At 42.1% G+C, this 13,607-nt stretch overlaps 1 protein-coding gene across 5 annotated transcripts in view; it reads right to left on the bottom strand.

Moving 5' to 3' along the window:
• Positions 1–2,823, bottom strand: part of LOC121279359 (KH domain-containing, RNA-binding, signal transduction-associated protein 3-like) — a 220,957-nt gene extending 218,134 nt beyond the window's left edge. For 3 of the 5 annotated variants that reach the window (XR_005943370.1, XR_005943371.1, XM_041190545.1), the window contains exon 1: positions 2,356–2,797. Coding sequence is in view for 3 of the 5 variants with exons in the window: in XM_041190545.1 (XP_041046479.1) it covers positions 2,356–2,446 (91 nt within the window). In the remaining 2 variants the exon portion in view is untranslated. Of the gene's footprint in view, positions 1–2,355 lie in introns of all 5 variants that reach the window. The other 2 variants (XM_041190546.1, XM_041190547.1) reach the window with 2 other exon arrangements.
• Between the last annotated feature and the right edge of the window lie 10,784 nt (positions 2,824–13,607).

Genomic DNA, 13,607 nt, shown 5'->3' with positions numbered 1-13,607 from the left:
TCAGGTCTGTTCAAAGTATATAAAAAAAGTGGCAAGTGGAGTTGTGCCCTCTCCACTAAATCCAAGCTCATCATTCTTCTTCACACAAAAAATGGCATAATTAAACATTGAAAATTACTTAAAGATTGTGTGTAAATTATAAAACAATTTTCCAATAGCATCTGAAGAAGCTGTCACAAAGTAGTTTCAAATTTGGTTTGACTAAGTTTCATATATATTGGAAAGCAGCAGCAGGAAGCAGCCTTGATTCCAATAAAAGTGCCCTAATATAAGCTAGCAGTAGTGCCTCCGGAGGCATAAACTATTGATTTCTCCCTACACTATTGGAAGTAAAGTGATTCCAAAAAGCAAATATAAATGGGTGTCATTCATTACATGCTTCATGTTGTTATTTGTCATGGGGATGGGCAGGCAAAATGCCCACAACTACACGCCAAGTCTGCAGCCAAAAATCTAGAACTCCTGATAACTTCAGTTGCTTCCCTGATGCTGCCTCTGCTCTGAAATCTACCTCACAATGTAGAATTAGTTAAATTTACAGAGCCAGCAGCTTCACGCAAACACATTTTTGCTAGAATGATTGCTAATGTTGTATGTGAAGCCAATGCCTTAGAAATGTTACACTCCTTTCCTCCCAGAAAAGCCATCAATTGCAAAATCTTAATCTGCCCAAATCTGCAGTGGGTTTATGTTTCCAGTAAGAGCTGCAGGATACTAAGCATGTAAGAATTTAAATACAATAATTTCACCATTAGACAGCTTGTTAATGAACATACCAAGCCAAAGATACATATACAACAGTTTCAATAGATAGCTTTGAAAGTTAAACAATTTCCAACCCCAAGAAAGTTAAAGATGGTACTCAAGGCATTTGTATTTCTGTGGTAAACTTTAGGTCACTAGATTCCACACATGCCTTTAAGTTTGTGCAATCTATAGTAAATGCTAAAAATTTACAAATAGGTAAAAATATCTTCATGGGGCGGAGGGTAAATAATAATATTTCTTATGTGATAATGTCTTGTTTTAATTAGGTGCAAATTAACTTAGATATGCTTTAATTTTCATTGGTTAATAGTTCAATCATGAAGTTCATACAAATTCAAAATGTATTGAAAAAATGAATGTATAAATTACTTAAAATCTTTAACATATCCTCATTAATTCTGCATCAAATTAAAATAAGATTTTATCAAATAAGAAATATCTTTACCACTTACCCTCAGCCCCCTGAGATATTAATTTTGCCTCAGGTTTTGACTCATCTATAGGCACTGTACATTTTAGTACTGTATACTTTATGTTAATCCATCTTTCAGGACGTCTCCAAAAGCACCCCTTGAAGACACCAAAATAAGTAATCAAAGAACACTGACACCATCTTCTAACATCAAGCCAAAAGTAGCGCATCTGATTTTGTTTTTCTCGACAAAGGATCCAGTTTATATCTGTGTGGCTCCTTGCTTGCAAACAAATGGTTTTAATGAAGTTTGGCATTTCTTCAGTTCAAATAAGGAATTTAACTAGAGATGCATTATATATTAAAAGACAGGGCTTTTATGCATACACTGAACTCCTTAACCACAACCCGCAAGTCACTTTATTTTACATTAAATGTATTATTTATATATTTACATACAATATATTTTTAAGGATATTTTAAGACAAGGGTAAGTTTATTAATTCCCTCTCACTTAGTCCTTTTCATTCTTCCCTCTTCTGTCCTTCCTCCGCTTCAGGACCAAAACACATGTGCTGCACAATACAGTGGGGCTGAAGGATGATTCAACAGGAGTAAATCAAACACTCAGACACGACTAAAACCAAAAGCACATCAACTGAGTGATCTAAAACAGACTCTTCCAAGTGGCATACATGATTTTACAATTTTTTTTGCTACATTTAAATCCCAATCAGGTGAACTGCTAACTAACACTTCACATTTTGTTTTAAAAAGGGAGGAAAAATTAAGAGCTAAAATAATGAAAAAAATATCAGACACCCCCGCCCCCCCCCCCCCCACCTTAGGTGATAAGAAAGGTCTGGATGTTCATGAGTGTAAAATGAACTGACAAGATAACGCGGGGAAGAAAAAAAAAGAAAATCGTACTTCAATTGTTTAAGGAAAAATCATAAAAATGCCTCTCACTTGGTAACTTTTTTCCTCATAGAAACGTGAACCTGAATCACCAAAAAATAATGAAAAGCTAATTTTCAATCGTGTTTTTAAATGAGGATGGGTCGTGCCTTGATATTCTCTAATTTATTTGCGGTAAATATGCTGCGAATTTAGTTATTCCCAAAGAATAACAATTAAAAAGTTTCATTATGTGTAAAGATAATGTTCTTCTCTACCTGCTGTCACCAGCCGGGTGGCATGAACGAAAGAAGGGTCCAGGCTGTCCTTCTCGGCCATCAGCTCGGGTAAGTACTTGCTATCTTCCATCCTGTAGCAAGGGGCGATTCAGATGATTTTTTTTTTGTTGTTTTAAAAAAACCACAATTATTTAATACAAAAAAAATCAGCAAAAGAAAATGTCCGACTGTGCCAGCTGAATTACCGTGTTCGGTATATTTAATTTATTTTTTTCTTTTTAAAAAAATGGAAAATATATCATATAGAAAGAAAAAACGATTCCGAAGGAGAGTTAAAAAGATCCAGTGCCGCCCTCGTGTCCCTCTATCGTTTATTTTTTTACACACTCTCTTCTTCTCACTTACTGCTTTTCTCTACCCTCTTCCTCCGCTTCAGGCGACAACGCAGGTTATAAAGGGAGAGAGAAAGAAATCAAAAATAACCGTCCGCTGCCACCCCCCCTCCATCCCGCCCCCTCTCACGCCATTGGTCGCCTCCCACTTCGCTCAAAGGCGTGACTTTGCTCCTATTGGACGGCGTCTCCCGGCCGTCGCGCGTTTTTTTTCCTGCCCCTTCCCCCCGCAAAGCCGGGCTTTTTGTGGCGGCAAGTGCTTCCTCCCCTCCCCCCCCATCACTGCCCACCTCTTCGCCTGTCAATCATCCATAAAGCCCCGCCTCTCCCGCTGCCTCCGCTGTACCTTTTCCCGGGCTCGTCTTTTTTGCGGCATGTCAATCAAAGCCGCCGCACCGCCTGCTCAATCAACATTGCCCCCCCCCCCCCCTCGCCGTCTTATGGTAAAATAACTCCAAAGCAATAAAGCGACTTATTTTATCAGAATCACAGTTTCAAATAGACTAGCACACATCTCATGCAATTCATCATCGTATTCTTTTTGTTCCGTCAAACACTACTCAACGTTTTATTCATGTCGAAAAGGATAGAAACTCAGTACAATGAATTGCAACGTGTTTATGTTTTGTTCATTTTGCAACAGGAATACAAACGGGTGAAATGTTTTTACTGAGTCCGACCGAAAATAAACAGGAGTTGATAGGTCTGCAATAGATTAGGGTAGACAGACAATGCTTGCTGCAAGGTTGACTGGGAGAAGTATTTCACTATTTTGCTAAGTTTCTTTTTGGAAAGTGACAATACTGCCTCCCTGTGGTTTAATTGTTGTCTGCATCTTTTCCCCAAAAACTGCTGCATTTAATGATGTCAAAGTATTCATTCAGTGATTATGAGAAGTATCTTTTTATTCAGTCGTATCACTTTATATATATCACTATTTTGTCTGAAATAGTGTATGCCCACTCAAGTATATTTAATGTGGCGTTAATTAGGGCATCGAAAAGAAAGAAAGACTTGTATTTCTTTAGCGTTTTTCATGACCTCAGGACATCCCGAAAAGCTTTAAAGCCAATGAAATTCTTTTAAAATGTCCTCACTGTTGTAAATTAGCACAACCAATCTGCACACAGCAGGCTCCCAAAAACAGCAATGCAATAATGACCAGATAATCTGATTCTTTTATGATAAGACTGAGGGGTAAACATTGGCCAGGACAAAAGGGATAACTAACTGCTATTCTTTGAAATAGTGCCATGGGACGATGGGACCATGGGACCTTTTCTGTCTACCTGAGAGTGTAGATGGGCCACGGTTTAACACCTCATCTGAAAGTTGGAATGTCAGAAAGATCGAGTATTCCATTTTTCCCATTTTTCTCATCTCCTGCGCTGAATATGTAAAACCTTACTCTAGCCACCCTCAGTTGCATGCCCAAGTAGCCATTCTTCAATGTCAATGAGCTATTGAACTATAGAAGGTATCACAGGATCATTTGGTGTAACTTGATATCAACACACACACTGTACATGTCCATTTGCTGCAGGTTATCAGCATCAGGAAAACTGATTTTTTTTCATTCGTCTCTGGTACAGAGCATGACAACTCTGGCTGAGACCTGCACAAGCCAGGAAGTTCAGGGTTTTTGATTTAAACATAAACAATAATGATTTTTAAAATTCTGTATATTGTTTGACACTCTTTTGTTACATTTCAGATGTCAACACCATGATTAGTCTTGCTGCCTCTGTGTTCTGGGGTTGGGGATAAAGACATTCAATGTTCTCACTCCTGATTAGTTTTCCTGATGTTGATTGCTGTCGAGTAACCCCACAGCAAAGTGGAATGTGTGGATATCTAAACTGGGCTCAGCTGCAAGATCAATGGGCTGGGAAGTCAATCCACCTGCTTCCCAACATCAGCCAACTCTTCCATGGTTGTTGGGTAGAACTACTTTACCACCAACCTGGCAAGATTCCCATCATATCGGAAAGTCAAACTCTCATTGTCTAGGTTCATTTGAAGAATGACAACTTGGGTCAGTTACCTTCTGCAGAACTGGCATTTTCTGTGGAAACACATCCCAGCCTGAGTCAAAACCTTCAGGGTAGAAAGAAATTTGAAGGAAAAACAAACACCAGAAGAAATTTGAAGGGTTTTTTTTAACCATCAAAATCCCCAAGATCATTTACAGCCAAATTAAAATTTGTTTAGATGGAATTAAGGTTACAATCTAACTGAAATCTAAATGAGCTATTTGGATAAAATTAGAGCTCACAATAGCAATGCTTTAATAGGTTACAAACAGCACTTGCATTCCAGGATCAGGTTACATTTCACCTGCTGCATTGGTATATTGTCATTTGAGGTGGTGGATTATGTATACTGGCCATAGAGTTTCTTAGTAATCAACTGCAAATGACTGTTCAATAAACTTGCAGCAGTTATTTTCACAATTGTTTATTCTCCTGTATTACCATCATCATGTACCAGTGTTATAACTCACAGTGGCAGTGAATAACTGCTTGGCGGGGCTAGGCTTATTACACTTAGAAATCTGTATAAACTAACTCACAAAACTAACCATTTATAATTAATGTTTTAGAATGATGTATCAGCAAAGTGTAGAATGTCAGTCAGTACTGGCAGGTGGAACAATTTACATTCTGGCCCCTCAGGGCCCAGCATCAAGCACCTCAAACCAAGTGTGCTGTGTTTAGACATAGAGTGAAGTTTTCTCTAAAACAAAAACAGAATTACCTGGAAAAACTCAGCAGGTCTGGCAGCATCGGCGGAGAAGAAAAGAGTTGACGTTTCGAGTCCTCATGACCCTTCGACAGAACTTGAGTGAATCCAAGAAAGGGGTGAAAAATGAGTTTTCTCTAGTCTGCCACAGTGACCCAATCTCAGAACAGTATCTCTGCTGACAGTGACACTTTTCCTTGTTTCATGGGCATTTCTTCCTTTTGCTTGAGTTTAGACTAAGCTCTAATGTTTAATTTTATCAGATGATCGTTGAAAAGTCATGGCTTAGCAGTAGCATTTTTTCATCTGTATCAGAAAGTTGTGGGTTCAAGACCTGCTCCGGATAGCTGAGCGCAAAATTTAGGCTGGCAGTTCAGGAAGTGCTGCACTGTTGGAAGTGGCATTTTTCAGATGGAACATTCAACTGTTTCAGCCTTCTCGAGTGAACATGAAAAGTCCCGTGGCACTATTCTGGGAGACCTGGCCGTTAATTCTCCCTCAACCTGTAACCGTAAAACAGGTGATCTGGTCATTATCACATTGATGTTTGTGGAAAGTTGCTTTGCCTATATTGACTGCCATGTTTCCAACTAAGTGACTACACTTCAAAAGTACCTAATTGGCTGTAAAGCACTTTGGGGCATCCTAAGCCTGTGAAGGGGGTTAATTCTCCTGCTCTTCTCTGAAATAGTGTCATGGAATCTTTCACATTCATGTGAGGGGACAGGCAGGACCTTGTTTCACATACCATCTGAAGTGCAGCATCTTCAATAGTGCAGTTTTCCTCAGTAATTACCTTGGACTGTCAACTTGGATTTTGGACCTGAGTCTCTGGAGCAAGACTCGCGCGTACAACCTCCCCATTCAGATGCCAGTGTGATAACAGTGAGCCACAGCTGACACAAAATACAATGTCAGGAATAAGAATGTGAACTACCAATCAAAAATCTGTCTAACCTAGCCATTAATATCTTCAACGACCCAGTCTCCATTCTGGGGAAGAGAATTCCATACACTAATGAACCTCTGAAAGACCCTATATTTTTAAACTTATACCCCTTAGTTCTAGATTCCCCAGGGGAGAATTGCACATCATGGATCTCCAACCAAACAACCCACCTTTCAGCCTGCTTCTATGAACATCGGTAAAAGGCCAATTAAAACCCACCATTTGAATACATATAACACCCAACTGATACACAATTGGTCACTTAAAGGTACTCTGTTACTTAAATTTTAAGATAAGTTTGATCAACTTACAGTCCTTCCTCCACCATTCCCTACTGAGCCTGTGACCTACCTACTCAATCTATTGGTTTTTCAGCTTCAGATATAGTCTGGCTCCTAGCCAGAAATTCATTCTGCTGGGCCAAAGAACATTTCTCCAATGCTTTCAGTTCTTACAGTAACTTCCACATGCCCTGTAATCAATTCTGCAAACTTCTCATGTGTCTTCATTCCCATGGAAACATCTTCATCAGTCGGTCCTCCGATATTCTATTCCTCAAATAGCTCCTGGACTTCACTCGCTAGCCAAACCTGCCTCTGAACATGGGCAACAGTTGATCAATGCATCCTGCTGACTCCATCCCACTGCAGGACCTCTGACTTTAGCTTGGGGCTTCTTCCTATTGTCTCCTCTCTATTCCCCATTTATCCAAGTAATTGCTATGTAACCAGGCCCATGCAATTTGAGTTTACTCTGCGTCCACTTGTGTGCATATTTTTGCTACCACTCTGCACCTAGGCCGATCTCTTCTATTTCCAATTTTCATCTACTGTTTCTTTTTCTTCTTTTCCCTTCACCTCCTTCTAGACACTTCTCTCCTGTCATCATGCATCATTTCGCTTTATCCCTTTCGGGTACTCTGCACTCTCAAACCTCTACCAGAACCCTCAATATTCCTTGACCTTCCAACTCTCCTGCTGTTGTCCCAGGTTTGACTCCCATTCTGACAAGTCTACAACTTTGCTCTGCCCTTCTCTTGGCATTCTTCAAAGGGTTCATCAAGGCACTCATCACTGACTCCTTATGAACAGCAGCCCAACTAGCCCATCCTATTCTGTCAAGGACCTCACTGTCCAGGGCACAGGCTGGGAGCTGATCCTATCTCTCTCACAGAATCACTGTATCACAGAATCACACAATGCAGAAGAGGCCCTTCAGCCCATCAAGTCTGCACCGACACATGAGAAACACCTGACCTACCTACCTAATCCCATTTACCAGCACTTGGCCCATAGCCTTGAATGTTATGACGTGCCAAGTGCTCATCCAGGTACTTTTTAAAGGATGTGAGGCAACCCACCTCCACCACCCTCCCAGGCAGTGCATTCCAGACCATCACCACCCTCTGGGTAAAAAAGTTACTCTCCTCTGTGTCCAACTCAACCCTTCCGTTGCCCACCCTGTAGACTCTGCTAGTTTATCAGCTCTCACTGACCTTCCATGCATCTCCCTCCAGAATGTTTGTTCATTTGTGAACAAGACCCTTACCACACATGGGCTCATTTTGGATGATTACATCAACATGTTGGCCTCAATGGGAGCCTGGATGAGGGGTGATGGTACCTTTCCCTTAAATGAAGCCTTCCCTATGACCATACCTTCCACCACCTGCCTCTCTCAGACAGTTGTGGGGGTTGTGTGGCTCTTCTCACTGAATCACATTGTCTGTCTCCTTAATGTCCTGGCACTTCCTCCTCCTTTGAGCATTTCACCATGTTCCATCCCTCTTTCCTCACATTTAAATCATCATTCTGTTTTGTGCATCCAATTTTTCTCAGTGAGCTTTCATCACTGCTTTCCTCCCTAAGCTTTTGCACTGAGTGACTTCTCCCCTCAGTGACTTCAATCTCCGTCTCAACTCTTCATGCTCTCTCTCTTCCGAGCTCACTGCCTTCCTATCCTTTCTTAATCTCTCCCTCCATATAAACTCAACTTAAATTAATTTCCATCCCCTTGACCTTGCCATCTCATGTGCCTTCACTATCCTCATTATGCCTATCACAGACAATACCATCCCTGATCATTTCCTTTTGTTGTTCTCAACCCACATCCTCCTCCCGACACCCAACCCAACCTTATCCTATGTCCAGCCCAGGAAAGAAACACTTTCACAATTCACAAACAAGTGCACATTCAAAATCCCAACTGTCTAGCTTTTGACAGCTACTGATGTGCTCAACCAGCCCTTCACTTCCACCTCTGATGCCGTAGTCCCCATTAAAACCATTATCCTCTCTCACCCTGGCTTATCTCCTGGTGCAGCCCTTACCTCCACTCACTTATGTCCAAGGATGCAGACTTGAACGAGTATGGCAGACAATTGGTTTAGCCATTCACCACCAGGTCTGGCTGGACCACATAAAGCACTACTGAGCCCAGGTCTGGAATGCTAAAACTGCTCACTATTCCAGTATCATCCTAGAATGCAAGGATAACCCTGGCTCCTTTTCTTTTTGCAAACCATTTTCTTAATCCTTTCTGCTCTATCTCCTCCACCCTCACCTCTAAAAGTGCAAGGAGCTGTTGGACTTCTTTGTCACTAAGATCAAGACCATCTGATCAGCTGTCTCTGCTGTGTCCCTCCCTTCTACTAGCCCACCATACTGGATTTCCTCTAAGTCCCCAATTCTACCCTTGCTTTGCATTTGTGTGTTTCTCCAGTTTCCCTATCTCACTTATCTCCCTGAGCTTGTCATGTCCATGAGATCCATCTCCTTCTCCCTTCATATTCCATGTAAACTCATGACCACCAGCTTCCCTCCTGACTCCCATGTTAACTGATATTCTCTCCCCTTCAAATCTCCTGTCATCACCCCACTTCTCAAAAAAGCTATCCTTGACCCCACTGTCCTTGCAGAGTACTGCACCATCTCTAACCTCCCTTTCCTCTTGATAGTCCTCCAATGTGTTGTTGCCCCTCAAATCTGTGACCACCTTTCCCAGAACCCCACTGTACCAAAATGGTTCTGATCAAAGTCACAAATGATGTATGTGACTGTGACAAAGGTAAACCATCCCTTCGCCTCCTTCTCAACCTGGCTGCAGCCTTTGACAGAATTGATCACAGACCCCAAAGCCTCTCTATTATCACCCAGCTGGGTGGCACCACACTCACCTGGTTTTCTATTCTTATCTATACAGTTTTAGTTAGACAATCATGCAATGTCTTCACTTCCTGCTCCCACCATTACATCTGATGTCCTCCAAAAATCTGTACCTAGCCTCTCCAATTTTTCACCTCCGTGCTGCCCCTTGGTAACAGTATCTGAAAACATTAGATTTCATGGCCCAGATCTTCCATTCTCCAGATAGCTGGGGACCAGATGTACCCCCGAATATGTGTTTTGGGACTTATTGGAAGTCCCAATGCAAGGACTCCGTGAGAAGTTCAAATTTCCTATGGGCAATTCTCCTGCTCCCCAGCACCCTCTGAAAATGTCTCCAACTCTGAATTAGAGTCGGAGATTTCGGATTGTTTTGATGACTCACTTGGATAGCTACCCAGGAAATGTTGGACAGAAAATTCCTAGGGCGGAATGATCCTAGGTTTGCACCAAGTGCAGTAGCAGGCAGAAAAAGGACGTTTTATCCGTCGGCTGCAATAACGGCTTGTCAGGCTGTATCATCCCAATCCCACCTGCATTCCTGGGAAACACACAGTTTTGATGGCGGCAAGCTTTCATTCGCCCGTCAATCTTCCAGGTTACATCCACCAAGCCATCACCTTGCAGCTTCATCATGCAGGGTGCCATATTTAAAGTGCAGCTGTGTGCAAACCTCAATGCTTCCAGCCCATGACTGCTGTAAAGAAGACATCGTCCAAAAATGCAAGAAGGCTGCAGCCCCCAGATTTAATGACTTGTCCCTCAGGAATCTTTTGGACACAGTGGATGCCCGGCATGATGTCTTCCACTTCACTCTGGCCGCAGAATGGGCAGCAACATCGCCAATCCAACATACTAGGTGATGGCAGCAGTGGTCAGCACCAACACCCTACAAAAGAGGACAGCCACCCAGTGCTGCAAGAGGATGAATGATCTCCTCTGTTCCGCCAGGGTAAATCACTCTTCTCATCACTCTCGACTCATGTGCTCACAAATCCATCACACATCCACAGGCCCCTCACTTGTTGTCAGCTCAAGGGACATCACCATTCACTCCTGCATACACAACTTCATTCTCCTCATCCCATCTGTGCGACAACTCACCACCCACACATGCTGGGCATACCTATCATCTGGCCTGGCTAGTGCCATAAAAAGAGGGTGTGGTTTCTGTGCGAATTCTCTGCACTGCTCCCTTTGATGCAGGTTTGCTGCACTGGGTCAGATATGACGGATCCTCTGGTGGAAGATCGCTCAGAAAAATCAAGTAAAGGTAAATGTATATTTTCTTGTCTGATCAGGGTCAGAAATAGGGCTTCCAATCCTGATCAGAAGATCTGCGCCTTTTTGTATGCTGACAGTACCTGCTCCACCTCACCAACTCTTGATTCTCCCACTGTGGATACTGAGCAGGAATTTCCTCCAACTAAATATGGGGAGGATTGAAGTAATTTTCTTAGGTCTATGCCACAAACTCCGATCCTGGCCAGCGACTCCTTCCCTCTTGTTGGCCACTGTCTAAAGATGAACAAGGTTGTTCACAATCTTGGTGTCATATGTGGCCCCAAGATGAGGTTCTGACCATATTGGTATCAGTGCCATCTCTAAGCCCACCTATTTCCACCTCCAAAACATCACCAAACTATATCCCTGTCTCAGCTCATCCTGCTGCCAAGACCTTCATCATCCCTTTGTTACCTCAAGACAAGACTATTCTAATGCACCCCTGGCTGGCCTCCCGGCTTCTACCCACTTGACGTCATCCAAAATTCTGCTGCCCATGTCCTAACTTGCACCAATTCTCGTTCCCTTATAACCTTGTGTTCACTGACCTATATTGGCTCCCGATCAAGCAACAGCTTGATTTTAAAGTTCTCACCCTTGTTTTCAAATCTCTCCATGCACCACCCCTCCCTGTACCTGTATTTTCCTCCGACCCCACAACCCTCCAAGATATCTGCACCCCTCCAATTCTGGTCTCTTCGGCATCCCCGATTTTAATCACTCCACCATTTGTGGCCAGGTCTTCATATCCTAGGCCCTAAACTCTGGAATTTCTTCAAAAATCTCTCCACCTGTTTTTTCTCCTTAAGATGGTGCTTAAAACCTATCTCTTTGACTTAGCTTTTGGCCATCTATTCTAATATTGTTATTTGTGCCTCAGTGTCAAATTGCACTTTATACAGCTCCTGTGGTGTACACCTTGGTGTATTTTGTTATATTAAAGTCACGATATAAATGCAAGTTGTTGTTGTCCCTCCATCCTCTGTATTTCCTCCTCTTCCCATCCAACATTTCCATTTTGTTGAAATCAAGACGCTACCATCTCCTACTCTTAACCCATTTTTTCCCAGGACCTAGGCCCTGTAAAGTTCCTTACTTTCCTCGGTTTTCACTTTGCCTTACAATCTTCTAAAATCTAAATTTGGCATTAGTTCTTCTTTTGCCTCAGCTTCCCTGCTGTATGGGCTTTTGAAACTCAGTAATGTAAATTCTCAAGTCAGGAAGGTCTTTAAAACTTGTGGAAAAAAAGGTCACCCACAGTCCGTCAACTAAAGGTATAAGCTTGCATAAGAAAATGCCTGTATTGTAATTGTGCATTAGCATGAGCTGTAGTGCTGACATGTGCAGAATCAAGCCCAATGGCCTAACATTCTGCAGTGTTATGTTCAGAGTGGGCTAGATCCACAGCATGGTTCAATTTCAAATTAAAGCTGGCTTCATTTAGATGCATATCAGATTAACATTTGTAATGTTTACCTGCTGCAATCCTGGCATGTATTCACAGTCAACCCACACTGGCTGTTCCTGTCAGATATGTCAAGCCACCAGGAATGAATGTAATGGATTAAATCTGATGCACCGTGCTCACGTTGAATTAAATACGTTTTATTTAGAGAACAGTCTTGTGGTAGTTGGATAACTATACCTCAGTGTATTACTGAATTTTATTAACCAGGAAGATTTCAGGTTTAAACTCTGAACTGAGCTGAATTACCGCTGAGGTTGGAATGGAGGTGCTGTGCAAGATTGGCAAAGGAAAATTCAGTGACTGTTCCTTCTACTGATTGCAATCGAGTAATCCCTGCTACTAAGTCTACACAGACAGATAAAAGGCAAGAATAGGATCTAGTTCAGCTGTGCTACACTCTCTGTCTAAGCTCACATTTAAAAAAAAAATTATTCTTTCATGGGATGTGGCTGCTGCTGGCATCTGTTGTCCATCTCTAATTGCCCTTGAACTGAGTGGCTTGCTAGGTAATTTCGGAGGGCAGTGGACAGTCAACCACATGACTGTGGATCTGGAGTCAATGTAGGCCAGACCAGGTAAGGTTGGCTGAAGGACATTTGTGAACCAGATGGGTTTTTACAACAATCAATGATAGTTTAATGGTCAGCATTATTGTTACTATCTTTCCAATACCAGATTTTTTTTTCCTTAATGGAATTTAAATTCCACCATGGTGGGATTTGAATTCATGTCCTCAGATCATTAGCCTGGGCCTTTAAACTACTAGCCCTGTGGCATTACCACTACACCGCCATCTCCCCCAAGTGTCAGAAGACTGAGAACAGCTACCTGAGAACAGTTGGGGTCCATGCAGTCTTGCATCAGCAACAGCCTTAAACTTTCTTTTGAAGCAACACTTTTTAAAATTGTGATTTGTAATCTTATATGATTTGTAATTATTGAAAATACTTCTAAAATGGAAAAACAATTAACATCTGAGGTACAAATGGAGACATATCTCCTTCTCACAATATTGCAGTCTGAAGGATCTAACGAGGCATCAACCCAAACTGCTCCCAGGCAGATTGAAGTGTTCAGGCCAATAGTAATTTTGGCAGTGACTCAGAAGTAACCTCTTGACAAAGCAATGTTACTCAGACAGGCCAAGCCAAAGTTTTATAAAAGTGTGCAGAATAAAATGAGAAGAGTGAAAACCAATGATGCAAAGCTAGGTGGGAATGCTGGCTGTGAGGATGAGGAGGCGACCAGGAGATTTGATAGGTTGACTGAGTGGCCAACAAGGTGGCAAATGG

The sequence above is a fragment of the Carcharodon carcharias genome, chromosome 6 (genome assembly GCF_017639515.1).
Source record: "Carcharodon carcharias isolate sCarCar2 chromosome 6, sCarCar2.pri, whole genome shotgun sequence".
In the NCBI taxonomy this organism is placed as follows: domain Eukaryota; kingdom Metazoa; phylum Chordata; class Chondrichthyes; order Lamniformes; family Lamnidae; genus Carcharodon; species Carcharodon carcharias.
Note: the sequence above shows the minus strand (reverse complement) of the source record. Positions and strands in the feature narration are given on the sequence as shown.